The sequence below is a fragment of the Somniosus microcephalus genome, chromosome 11 (assembly GCF_052327205.1).
Source record: "Somniosus microcephalus isolate GS21.2 chromosome 11, FLI_Smic_1.0, whole genome shotgun sequence".
Lineage (NCBI taxonomy): Eukaryota > Metazoa > Chordata > Chondrichthyes > Squaliformes > Somniosidae > Somniosus > Somniosus microcephalus.
The window spans coordinates 233,363,553-233,377,086 of record NC_140997.1 but is presented as its reverse complement, the minus strand read 5'-3'; the positions used below and the strand labels follow the sequence as shown (position 1 = coordinate 233,377,086).

The 13,534-nt window shown below is 52.5% G+C and overlaps 1 protein-coding gene across 2 annotated transcripts in view; it reads left to right on the top strand.

The window, feature by feature from the left end:
- LOC147111342 (phosphatidylinositol 4,5-bisphosphate 3-kinase catalytic subunit gamma isoform) overlaps positions 1-13,534 on the top strand; it is a 56,681-nt gene that overhangs the window by 25,195 nt on the left and 17,952 nt on the right. For both annotated transcript variants that reach the window (XR_015080086.1, XM_086002131.1), the window contains exons 6-8: positions 70-216; positions 1,443-1,533; positions 3,626-3,756. Coding sequence is in view for 1 of the 2 variants with exons in the window: in XM_086002131.1 (XP_085858257.1) it covers positions 70-216; positions 1,443-1,533; positions 3,626-3,756 (369 nt within the window). In the remaining variant the exon portion in view is untranslated. The remainder of the gene's footprint in view (positions 1-69; positions 217-1,442; positions 1,534-3,625; positions 3,757-13,534) is intronic.

Below are 13,534 nucleotides of genomic sequence, written 5' to 3'. Positions count from 1 at the left end.
TGTGATAAAGGTGCTATATAAATGCAAGTTGTTGTTGTTGCTGCATTGCGCTGTGCTGCTCCTCCACAGGTCGAGCGCTGTAAGCTCCTGGCCTCCAAGAAGAAGCCTCTGTGGTTGGAGTTCACCTGCGCCGATCCCGACGGCACGCAGAGCCGACCCGTGGGCATCATCTTCAAACACGGGGACGACCTGAGGCAGGACATGCTGATCATCCAGGTAACGCTGCCTTGACCGCTGGAGCGGGGCTTGAACCCCCGACCCTCTGACCGTCAAGGAGCGAGTCAAAGGGTCTAACGCCCATTTCAGACGTGGGCTCCGCGCTCGCCCACTTTCTGGCCATCACCAATATGGCAGGTGGCGCGTGTCCGGCTGGTCATGAGTGAACGCCAATGTGTATCGGGGTTCAGGGGGTTTATCGGAGTGCAAGTGGGCTATCGGGGTTCATGGAATCGGGGTTCAGGGGTATCGGGATTTATGGAATCGGGGATCAGGGTTCTCGGGGTTCAGGGGTATTGGAGTTCATGGAATCGAGGTTCCGGGGGTATCAGGGTTCAGGTGGTGGTTATCGGGGTTCAGGGGTATTGGGGGTTGGGGTATCGGGGATCAGGGGTATTGGGGGTTGGGGTATCGGGGTTCGTGTGGGGTATCGGGGTTCAGGTGGTGTTGATCGGGGTTCAGGGGTATCGGGGTTCAGGGGTATCGGGGTTCAGGTGGGGTATCAGAGTTCAGGGGTATCGGGGTTCCGGGGTATCGGGGTTCAGGTGGGGTATCAGGGTTCAGGGGTATCGGGGTTCCGGGGTATCGGAGTTCCGGGGTATCGGGGTTCATGGGGTATCGGGGTTCAGGGGTACCGGGGTTCTGGGGTATCGGGGTTCAGGGGTATTGGGGTTCAGGTGGGGTATCAGGGTATCGGGGTTCAGGGGCATCGGGGTTCAGGGGTAACCGGGTTCAGGGGGTTTAATTGGGGTTCGGGGGTATCGGGGTTTATCGGGGTTCCGGGGGTTATCGGGGTTCAGGGGTATCTGCTTCGGGAGTATCGGGGTTCAGGTGGGGTTTATCGGGTTCAGGGGGTTTATCGGGGTTCAGGGGGTTTATCGGGTTCAGGGGGTTTAATAGGGGTTCAGGGGGTTTATCGGGTTCAGGAGGTTTATCGGGGTTCAGGGGGAATTGGGGTTCAGGGATATTAGACCGTGGAGGCCATCGCCGGGTGAGCCTGTCCTAACCTGATAGCCGCAGCGCTGTCACCTCCTGTGGGGGGAGGGGTTGATTGGGGCCTCTCCCCAGCCCAGTGCCCCCGAGGACAATGGCGGGGGGGTCAGTGAGCTCAGAGCCAGCTCCGAGGGCCGGTCTCTGTGCGGGCTTTGTGGGGGAGCTTCCTGCATCGCTCTCTGTTCAATCACAGCCCCGGTGTGAGGCTAACTCCTGCTTCATTTCTTTCACAGACTCTGGTGATAATGGATTCTATCTGGCAAGAAAACTCACTCGATCTGAACCTCGTGCCTTATGGATGTATATCTACTGGATATAACATAGGTACAAACTCCTTGTACAAGCTCCTCGCACAAACCCCTCGCACAAACTCCTCGCACAAACCCCTCGCACAAACTCCTCGCACACATTCCCTCTCGCTCTCTCTCTCCCCGTCTCTCCCTCCCTCTCTCTCCCCGTCTCTCTCTCTCCCCCCGTCTCTCTCTCTCTCTCTCTCTCTCTCTCCCCGTCTCTCTCTCTCTCAATTCAATTCAAATCACTTTATTGGCATGATGACAAGGTACATCTTATGTTGCCAAAGCATCGAAAAACATTCATGGTTGTACACAAAAATACAGATCTATCCATACAGTGTATAAACAGATATATCCCTGAGTGTATAAATATACATTCATATAATTTGTATATACTCTTTTCTTATATTTAGTGGTTGTCCCTCTGTTTATGGCAAGCTGTAACATAGTGTGCCGCTAAGGTTACACAATTTCTCTCTTCCCCTAGTAGGTATGGGAGTTTTTGGTCGTCATTCAAATTTCTGAATTCCAGGCATATTTTTGTGAATTTTGGGTAGAAATTCTCCCTTATGCCCTGATATTTTCTACAACCTGTGAGGAAGTGCATCTCTGTCTCCACCACTCCCTGACTGCAGTGAGAGCGTATCCTGTCCTCTCTTGGTAGCCGGGTCTGCCTGTGTCTACCTTTTTCGATCGCCAGGCTATGTTCACTAAGTCTGTACATTGTCAAGGTTTTTCTCAGTTTGCTATCCTTTACCATGGTCAGGTAATCAGCCATCTCTCTCTCCCCGTCTCCCTCACTCTGTCTCCCTCTCTCTCTCTCCCCCGTCTCCCTCTCTCTCTCTCCCCGTCTCCCCCTCTCTCTCTCTCCCCGTCTCCCTCTCTCTCTCTCTCCCCGTCTCCCTCTCTCTCTCTCTCCCCGTCTCCCTCTCTCTCTCTCTCCCCGTCTCCCTCTCTCTCTCTCCGCCCGTCTTTCTCTCTCTCTCTCTCCCCGTCGCCCTCTCTCTCTCTCTCCCCGTCTCCCTCTCTCTCTCTCTCTCCCCGTCTCCCTCTCTCTCTCTCTCCCCGTCTCCCTCTCTCTCCGCCCGTCTTTCTCTCTCTCTCTCTCCCCGTCTCCCTCTCTCTCTCTCTCCCCGTCTCCCTCTCCGCCCGTCTTTCTCTCTCTCTCTCTCCCCGTCTCCCTCTCTCTCTCTCTCCCCGTCTCTCTCTCTCTCTCTCCGCCCGTATCCCTCTCTCTCTCTCCCCCGTCTCCCTCCCTCTCTCGCTCCCCGTCTCGCTCTCTCTCTCTCCGCCCGTCTCTCTCTCTCCCCCCATCTCCCCCTCTCTCTCTCTCTCTCCCCCCGTCTCCCTCTCCACCCGTCTTTCTCTCTCTCTCTCTCCCCGTCTCCCTCTCTCTCTCTCTCCGTCTCTCTCTCTCTCTCCGCCCGTCTTTCTCTCTCTCTCTCTCCCCGTCTCCCTCTCTCTCTCCGCCCGTCTTTCTCTCTCTCTCTCTCCCCGTCTCCCTCTCTCTCTCTCTCTCCCCGTCTCCCTCTCTCTCTCTCTCCGCCCGTCTCTCTCTCTCTCTCCCCCCATCTCCCCCTCTCTCTCTCTCTCTCCCCGTCTCCCTCTCTCTCTCTCCCCATCTCTCTCTCTCTCTCCCCGTCTCCCTCTCTCTCTCTCCCCCCATATCCCCCTCTCTCTCTCCCCGTCTCCCTCTCTCTCTCTCTCCCCGTCTCCCTGTCTCCCTCTCTCTCTCTCCCTGTACCCTCTCTCTCTCTCCCCCCATCTCCCCCTCTCTCTCTCCCCGTCTCCCTCTCTCTCTCCCCGTCTCCCTCTCTCTCTTCCTGTTTCACTCCCCTTCTCTCTCTCTCTCTCTCCCCATCACACGCTCCCGGTCTCCCAGAAGAGCAGGGGGAGTTCTCCCCGGTGTCCTGGGTCAATATTGATCCCTCAATGAACATCACTGTTTGTGGGATCTTGCTGTGCGCAATTTGGCTGCCGCGTTTCACACAACACAACAGCGAGCACACTTCAGAAAGTACTTCATTGGCTGCGAAGCACTTTGGGACGCCCTGAGGTGGTGAGAGGCGCTGGAGAAATGCGAGTCTTTCTCTGAGGTTGTATGTCCTTGTGCGATCCTACAGGAATGATCGAAGTGGTAAGGGACGCAACAACGATTGCAACTGTGCAGAGGAGCAAGGGCGGGAACACCGGGGCGTTTAAAAATGACGCGCTGTATGACTGGCTGAAATCCAAACTACAGGTGGAGGAAGCGGTGAGTCTCTCTCTCGAGTTCTTCAATCCCTTTCATCATTTCCCCACGAAATGTTTACAGGGCCGTCCTCAGGGAAAATGGGGCCCTGGGCGAACTTGTATTCTGCACCCTTTCTTAGAGTTTTATTTGTAGTCGTATCAGCAAAACTTGCAGAAATAAAGCTGTGATCTCAAAAGCTTTTTATAATTTAAATAAGAAACAATATAAGCCATAAAAAATAACGTTGTCGCTAAGTGACAAATAAACCAAACATTAAATTAAACAATAAACTAATAAATAACAATAACAAATAAAAAGCTTTGTTCCCCAAGATATTTTGAGCCCCATCATTCTCGATAGACAGAATGGCCAGCGAGGTGAGCCTGTCGACTCCCATGGTCGATTGCAAATATGTTTTTATGAGCTTCAACTTTGAGAAGCTCTGTTCGCTGCTTGCCAGTGCTATGGGCAGGGTTAACAGGATCCTGAGTGCTCTCCATCGCCAGTGATACGGGCAGGGTTAACAGGATCCTGAGTGCTCTCCATCGCCAGTGATACGGGCAGGGTTAACAGGATCCTGAGTGCTCGCCATCGCCAGTGATACAGACAGGGTTAGCAGGATCCTGAGTGCTCTCCATCGCCAGTGATACGGGCAGGGTTAACAGGATCCTGAGTGCTCGCCATCGCCAGTGATACGGGCAGGGTTAACAGGATCCTGAGTGCTCCCCATCGCCAGTGATACGGGCAGGGTTAACAGGATCCTGAGTGCTCGCCATCGCCAGTGATACGGGCAGGGTTAACAGGATCCTGAGTGCTCGCCATCGCCAGTGATACGGGCAGGGTTAACAGGATCCTGAGTGCCCTCCATCGCCAGTGATACGGGCAGGGTTAACAGGATCCTGAGTGCTCTCCATCGCCAGTGATACGGGCAGGGTTAACAGGATCCTGAGTGCTGTCCATCGCCAGCGATACGGGCAGGGTTAACAGGATCCTGAGTGCTCTCCATCGCCAGTGATACGGGCAGGGTTAACAGGATCCTGAGTGCTCTTCATCGCCAGTGATACGGGCAGGGTTAACAGGATCCTGAGCGCTCTCCATCGCCAGTGATACGGGCAGGGTTAACAGGATCCTGAGTGCTCTCCATCGCCAGTGATACGGGCAGGGTTAACAGGATCCTGCGTGCTCTCCATCTCCAGTGATACGGGCAGGGTTAACAGGATCCTGAGTGCTCGCCATCGCCAGTGATACGGGCAGGGTTAACAGGATCCTGAGTGCACTCCATCGCCAGTGATACGGGCAGGGTTAACAGGATCCTGAGCGCTCTCCATCGCCTGTGATACGGGCAGGGTTAACAGGATCCTGAGTGCTCTCCATCGCCAGTGATACGGGCAGGGTTAACAGGATCCTGAGTGCTGTCCATCGCCAGTGATACGGGCAGGATTAACAGGATCCTGAGTGCTCTCCATCGCCAGTGATACGGGCAGGGTTAACAGGATCCTGAGTGCTGTCCATCGCCAGTGATACGGGCAGGATTAACAGGATCCTGAGTGCTCTCCATCGCCAGTGATACGGGCAGGGTTAACAGGATCCTGAGTGCTCTCCATCGCCAGTGATACGGGCAGGGTTAACAGGATCCTGAGTGCTCGCCATCGCCAGTGATACGGGCAGGGTTAACAGGATCCTGAGTGCTCTCCATCGCCAGTGATACGGGCAGGGTTAACAGGATCCTGAGTGCTCGCCATCGCCAGTGATACGGGCAGGGTTAACAGGATCCTGAGTGCTCTCCATCGCCAGTGATACAGGCAGGGTTAACAGGATCCTGAGCGCTCTCCATCGTCAGTGACACGGGCAGGGTTAACAGGCTCCTGAGTGCTCTCCATCGCCAGTGACACGGGCAGGGTTAACAGGATCCTGAGTGCTCGCCATCGCCAGTGATACGGGCAGGGTTAACAGGATCCTGAGTGCTCTCCATCGCCAGTGACACGGGCAGGGTTAACAGGATCCTGAGTGCTGTCCATCGCCAGTGATACGGGCAGGGTTAACAGGATCCTGAGTGCTCTCCATCGCCAGTGATACAGACAGGGTTAACAGGATCCTGAGTGCCCTCCATCGCCAGTGATACGGGCAGGGTTAACAGGATCCTGAGTGCTCTCCATCGCCAGTGATACGGGCAGGGTTAACAGGATCCTGAGTGCTGTCCATCGCCAGCGATACGGGCAGGGTTAACAGGATCCTGAGTGCTCTCCATCGCCAGTGATACGGGCAGGGTTAACAGGATCCTGAGTGCTCTCCATTGCCAGTGATACGGGCAGGGTTAACAGGATCCTGAGTGCTCTCCATCGCCAGTGATACGGGCAGGGTTAACAGGATCCTGAGCGTTGTCCATCGCCAGTGATACGGGCAGGGTTAACAGGATCCTGAGTGCTCTCCATCGCCAGTGATACGGGCAGGGTTAACAGGATCCTGAGCGTTGTCCATCGCCAGTGATACGGGCAGGGTTAACAGGATCCTGAGTGCTCTCCATCGCCAGTGATACGGGCAGGGTTAACAGGATCCTGAGCGCTCTCCATCGCCAGTGATACGGGCAGGGTTAACAGGATCCTGAGTGCTCTCCATCGCCAGTGATACAGGCAGGGTTAACAGGATCCTGAGTGCTCTCCATCGCCAGTGATACGGGCAGGGTTAACAGGATCCTGAGTGCTCTCCATCACCAGTGATACGGGCAGGGTTAACAGGATCCTGAGTGCTCTCCATCGCCAGTGATACGGGCAGCGTTAACAGGATCCTGAGTGCTCTCCATCGCCAGTGATACGGGCAGGATTAACAGGATCCTGAGTGCTCTCCATCGCCAGTGATACGGGCAGGGTTAACAGGATCCTGAGTGCTCTCCATCGCCAGTGATACGGGCAGGATTAACAGGATCCTGAGTGCTCTCCATCGCCAGTGATACGGGCAGGGATAACAGGATCCTGAGTGCTCTCCATCGCCAGTGATACGGGCAGGGTTAACCGGACCCTGAGTGCTCTCCATCGCCAGTGATACGGGCAGGGTTAACAGGATCCTGAGTGCTCGCCATCGCCAGTGATACGGGCAGGGTTAACAGGATCCTGAGTGCTCTCCATCGCCTGTGATACGGGCAGGGTTAACCGGATCCTGAGTGCTCTCCATCGCCTGTGATACGGGCAGGGTTAACAGGATCCTGAGTGTTCTCCATCGCCAGTGATACGGGCAGGGTTAACAGGATCCTGAGTGTTCTCCATCGCCAGTGATACGGGCAGGGTTAACAGGATCCTGAGCGCTCTCCATCGCCAGTGATACGGGCAGGGTTAACAGGACCCTGAGCGCTCTCCATCGCCAGTGATACGGGCAGGATTAACAGGATCCTGAGTGCTCTCCATCGCCAGTGATACGGGCAGGGTTAACAGGATCCTGAGTGCTCTCCATCGCCAGTGATACGGGCAGGGTTAACAGGATCCTGAGTGCTCTCCATCGCCAGTGATACGGGCAGGGTTAACAGGATGCTGAGTGCCCTCCATCGCCAGTGATACGGGCAGGGTTAACAGGATCCTGAGTGCTCTCCATCGCCAGTGATACGGGCAGGGTTAACAGGATCCTGAGTGCTCTCCATCGCCCTCGATACGGGCAGGGTTAACAGGATCCTGAGTGCTGTCCGTGTGTTTGGGAACTTGCTCCTGAAGCTGGAGGTTTGCTGTTCTTGAGAAGCGCTGCAGTCCGCTGGAAGCAGACTTTGGAGATCGCCACGTATTCGCAGAGGTCGACGCCGTTAATTTCAGACCCCCTTGACCACGCGCCCCGGGCGGTCACCCACGTCGCCCGCCCGTGAGGCCGGCCCTGAATGTTTATGCCACTGACCTTATGCTCTCCTAAAGATGTTTCCTGTTAAATCCGTGAATGATTGAGACACGGACCAGCAGGAGTGAAAACAAACAAGTCTTTACTGGTGGAAGTCAATAATGAAAACTAACAAACAGAGGCTCTCTAGCGCCTTTCATACAGGGGTGGTCACTGCCGGTACTGCAGTCTGAGACCAGTTATTCTCTTAAAGGTACATATACAACAATTCCTCCCCTTTTAGATAAACAGTACATAACATTCATTTAACAACTAAATGATAACGAATTACAATCACAATTACTGTTGCTAGATACATTGGTTAAGTTTAAGCAATTATAAGTTCAGTCTTTGAGGAGGCTTCCTGATTCTGTCTGGATAACGCCTCTTTGGGGTATCAGGTTCTTCGGGCAATGTTGCGTCGGAATCAATGTCTTTGTTTGGTTCGTCTGCTTCCAATATTACCGGTTCTGCGGTAGCTGCAATTGCAACGTCGATTTCATTACCAGGTGTGTCAGATCGTGGTGTGGAGTTGACGTTTTCCAGTGACTCTAGAATCTGGTCAGCATGGCGTCTTACAATGCTCTCCCCAACGTCCACGGTATACATGAGAGGTCCTTGTCGTGTACAAATCGTTCCTGGCTGCCATTTCTCAGTGCGGTAGTCCCGGGCCAAAACTGGTTGACCTATCTTAAAACTCCTGGTCGGCCTTTCATTCATATTCTGAAACTGCCTGTTCTCCACATCTCTTCGAACGTTTGGCTTAACCAAACCCAAGCGGCATCGTAGTCTTCGATTGAAGAACATCATGGCTGGAGTTTGGTTGGTAACCGCATGTGTCGCATTCCGGTAGGCAAACAAGAAGTTGTCCACCTTGTGTTGTAGGGGTATATCTTCATTACACATTGCCTTGATAGCCTTCTTGAATGTTTGGACAAACCTCTCGGCCAATCCATTACTGGCTGGATGATATGGGGCAGATGTGTAATGCTTAACGCCATTGTTCTTTAAGAACCTCCGGAACTCTTCAGACAAAAACTGTGGTCCATTGTCAGAGCAAATCTGTTCAGGCAGCCCATTCCTGGCGAATATGGTTCGCAAAACTGTGATCGTTTTTTGCGTGGTGGTTGAGGACATTTTTATTACCTCTGGCCACTTTGTGCATCCACCGCAATTAAAAACATCGAGTCCATGAAGGGACCAGCAAAATCAATGTGCACCCGTTGCCATGGAGATGAGGGCCACTCCTATGGATGCAGAGGAGCTTGTGGTGGGGCGTTTTGGACCTTCTGGCATCCTGCACAGCTCTTGGTCATCTCTTCGATTTCTCTATCGATTCCCGGCCACCACACAAACGCTCTGGCTAAGTTCTTCATTTTTACCCCATCCAGATGACCCTCATGAAGCTCATTGAGTACTCTATCCATCAACTTAGGTGGAATTACTACTCTGGATCCACACAACAAGGTTCCTCTGCACACTGACAGCTGTTCTCTTCTCGGCGAGAATGCTGGCAGCAGTGGTTCGCCATGTGCTGGCCATCCCTTCACCGTTAAATCATAGACCCGTGATAGTGTCGGGTCATTCCGTGTTTCCTTTTCTATGTTTGCATTCGTCACAGGGAGACATTCGACTATGGTCGAGTGGAATAACTCCATTGGATCCACTGCAAGGTCCTCTTCTTCCACCGTCGGCAACGGTAGGCATGACAATCCATCAGCATTTCCATGCTGTTTAGTTCCTTTGTACTCAATGTCATATTGGTGTGCCCCTAGGAAAAGGGACCATCTCTGCAGCCGTTGTGCCGTCATTATTGGTACGCCCTTCTGAGGGTTGAAAATGGAGACAAGAGGTTGATGATCGGTTAGTAGAGTAAATTTTTGACCGTGCAGGTAGTGATTGAACTTCTTCACCCCCCACACTAGGCTGAGGGCCTCTCTGTCAATCTGAGCGTAGTTACGCTCGGCAGAAGTTAACGAGCGTAACGCAAAAGCTATCGGCCTCTCTAACCCATCAAGGAACTTATGTGACAGTACCGCCCCAATGCCGTAGGGAGATGCATCACACGCCAGTCTGATCGGCAGTGCTGGGTTGTAGTGAGCCAATACTTCCCTTGAAGTGATTAAGTCCTTACTCTTCTGAAAAGCACGCTTACAATCATCGCTCCATTTCCATGCTACCCCCGTTCGTAGCAGGGCGTTCAGTGGGTGCAAAATTGTCGACAAATTCGGCAAAAACTTATGATAGTAATTCACCAATCCGAGGAATGACCTCAGTTGCGACACATTTTCAGGCGCTGGGGCCTTAACAACCGCTTCAATTTTGTCAGGGGACTTACGTAACCCCTCTTCATCAATCACGTGGCCACAATACGATATCTGTTTCTTAAAAAATTCGCACTTGGGGCGGTTGGCTCGCAGCCCATGTTCCCGTAGTCTAGTGAGCACCTGTTCTAGGTTGTTAAGGTGTTCACTGTCATCTTCACCTGTTACAAGGATGTCGTCCAAGTAACACTGAGTCCCTGGAATCCCTTGCAGGACTTGATCCATCGCTCTTTGCCATATCGCTGGAGCCGATGCTACTCCGAATACCAATCGATGATACTGGTAAAGACCTTTGTGAGTGTTTATCGTGAGATACTTCCTAGAGGACTCTTCAACTTCCATCTGCAAATATGCTTGTGCTAGGTCAATTTTTGTAAAACGCTTCCCTCCAGACAGTGAGGCGAAGATGTCTTCTATCCTTGGAAGAGGATATTGTACTGTGTGAAGGACAGGGTTCGCCGTCACCTTGAAATCCCCACAGATGCGAATCTTCCTTGGCTCTCCGGACTTATTGCTTAACGTTTTCTTCATGACAGGAACGATGGGTGTCGCCCACTCGCTCCAGTCGACCTTAGACAACACGCCCGCCTTCTCCAGATTCTCCAGCTCTGCCTCGACGGCTGGGCGAATTGCATATGGTACCGGTCTTGCTTTGAAAAACTTGGGAACTGCATTCTCTTCTATTTTTATCAAGGCGGTTATGCCTTTAAGCGTGCCCAGTTCTTGTTGAAATACCTCTTTGGCGTTAGCTAAGATTGTTGACAATCGTCCAGGAGTGACGTCTTCATCTTTTTTACCGTCCACCGTCATTGCATGAATGGAATGCCAATCCAAGTTTATCTTCCTGATCCATTCCCGTCCCAATAACGGTGGTCCACCATTTGGCAGTATGTAGAGATACAATTTCCGTATTTTCTTGCCATTGTATTCGACAGGCACCCTTATTTTTCCTCTGGGTTATACTTTTTGCCCCGTATAAGTCGTCAAGACGATGGATGTCTCTCTCAAGGGTATGTGTGAAAATAGCCGCTCGTAGTCTCGTCGATTCATGACGGTTAGCGCTGATCCTGTATCCAATTCCATTTTAACTTGGGACCCTGCTATCGTGAGGGTGACCCAAATGGTTCGGTGATCCTCTTTTGTGATTACATTGTGAAGTTTGAGACAGCTTAGTCTCCTGTTCTCGGATTCACTATCGCTCATCTGGTCTTCGGAACTACTGTCCGTCATCTTTTGTACTTTCTTGTACGGTTCCTTAGTAGCCTTTTTGTTGTCGCTGGTCTTCTTCCCAGACCTGCAAACTCGTGCAATGTGTCCAATCTTCCCGCATTGTCTGCATATTTTGTCTTTGGACCAGCAGTCCTTCTGGTCATGGTTAGTTCTGCCGCAGCGATAACATTTTGCAAATCCCTGTGTCATTTCGTGGGTGCCGTATTCCTGTGGTTTTTGTTGAATTTCTGCAGCTCCCCTGGCTGCTGCTTCATACGATACTGCCACGCTGAAAGCCTTATCTAGCGTCAGCTCTTTTTCTGAGAGTAACTTCTTCTGTGTTCCTTCACTCAGGAGTCCACAGACAAATTTGTCCCGTAGGGTATCTGCCAGTCCTGCTCCGAACTGGCAGTGCTTTGATAGCTTGCGTAGTTCCGTAAGATACTCAGCATTGCTCTCATTTTTGTGCTGAGTTCTCCTGTGGAATTTAAATCTTTCTGCTATCAACAGCGGCGCAGGGTTTAAGTGTCCCTGTGGACAGCAACAATTTCGTTAAAACTCTTCGCCTTCGGCTTGGCTGGAGTAATCAGGTCCCGCAATAGGCCGTACGTTCTAGCGCCCATTAAGTTTAGCAATATCGATGCCTTTTTCCCCTCCGCTATTTCGTTTGCCTCGAAATATACCTCGACTCTTTCCACATACGTGGTCCAGTCTTCTAATGTATTATCAAAAGCAGTGATACAGCCAGTCTTCGGCATCTTGCAAATCTAAAATGGCACCTCCCGCGCTTTGCCTTCTTCCCCGATTTAACAAAATGGCGCCTCCCGCGCTTTGCCTTCTTCCCCGCTGTTGTTAGCGCTGCTTTCCACGGTTTCTTGCGCGTTAAATATTGATTCTTTTTCTTTTATTATTTTCCCGTCGTGGAGCGGACCCTCTGAGACACTTCCCTCCCTCTTCTTAGGTCCGAACGCTGCCCGGCTTCGAAGCACCGGCCGCGCCCTGTGTTCTCCACCCTCTCTCTCTCTCTTTGCCTCCCGACTCGCTGCCCGGCCCCGTTGAAAAGCCACCCGATCGAGCTTCAGCCCGCCGCAGCCCAGGAAGGATCAGAGCACTACCTGCCACCAGCCCGACTAGCTGGGAAACCACAGACTGGTGAACCGAACCTGGCTCTTGACAGTCTCTCCTGCAAGTTTTCAAACCGATGATTGACGGTCGACGCCCGTTTCTCGAGTTTCTTTGGACTCAATTTTTTTTTTTCTCTTTCTTCTGGCTCCGACCTTCAATAACGTCGTCTGAGGTGCTGCCGAGTTGCAGGTAAGCTCGTTTCTTACTCGTCGCCAGTGTTAAGTCCGTGAATGATTGAGACACGGACCAGCAGGAGTGAAAACAAACAAGTCTTTACTGGTGGAAGTCAATAGTGAAAACTAACAAACAGAGGCTCTCTAGCGCCTTTTATACAGGGGTGGTCACTGCCGGTACTGCAGTCTGAGACCAGTTATTCTCTTAAAGGTACACATACACAACATTTCCCAATGGCTGGTGGATCTCCCAGTGGTATAGATTCATTCTCGGGATGTGGGCATCACGGGCGAGGCTGGCATTTAATGCCCATTCCGCAGGGAACATGGAGGTGGGGCTTCCAGTTGAAGAATGGGTGGGGCGGGAGAGGGTGCGGATGGGGTGGATCCCCAACCCTCCCGGGTGGCCCTGCACTCTCCAGGAATTAAAAATTAATCTCCAGGTCACTGCTACCAGGGAAAACCCAGGGAAAATATCATAGGGAGCATTCAAACATTTTTTTAAAAATGTCGTTTATTAGTTATAAAAATATTGGAGATGGGAAACGGGCCACTTGACTGAGAGTTGAGCATCATCCAATCAGGCAGTGAAGAGTCTGTTTGCTTTCTGATTGGCCGTGGGAAGATGGGTCGGGCGGCCAATGGCAGGAGTGTGGGGGGGGCGGTGGCGGGGCCCTGCGAGGATGGACGGGTCAGGCGGCCAATGGCGGGAGTGTGGGGGGGGGGGCCCTGCGAGGATGGACAGGTCGGGTGGCCAATGGCGGGAGTGTGGGGGTGGGGCAGTTGGACGCAAGAGGTCATGTGATGGAACCTCCAGGAATACATCCAACCAGAGTTGGCAACCCAAGGGTCAAGAGCGAGGGGGAATAGTGGAGAAATAGGGAGGGAGATGGGTTTGGATGAAGTGAGGGTGGCGGGGAGGGATGCGGAAATCGGGAAGGGAGACATGTGCAAGGGGACAGTATCCCAATGAACCAGTGTGGGGTAAGGTGGACACCTCAGGGTCCAGCAACATAGACCTCAATGCGAGCCAGACCCTCGAAGGAGCTGGAGGGACACCATTATTGATAACACTGCAGAAATGAGCAGTGAATCCATTGATTAGATATTTTCCCA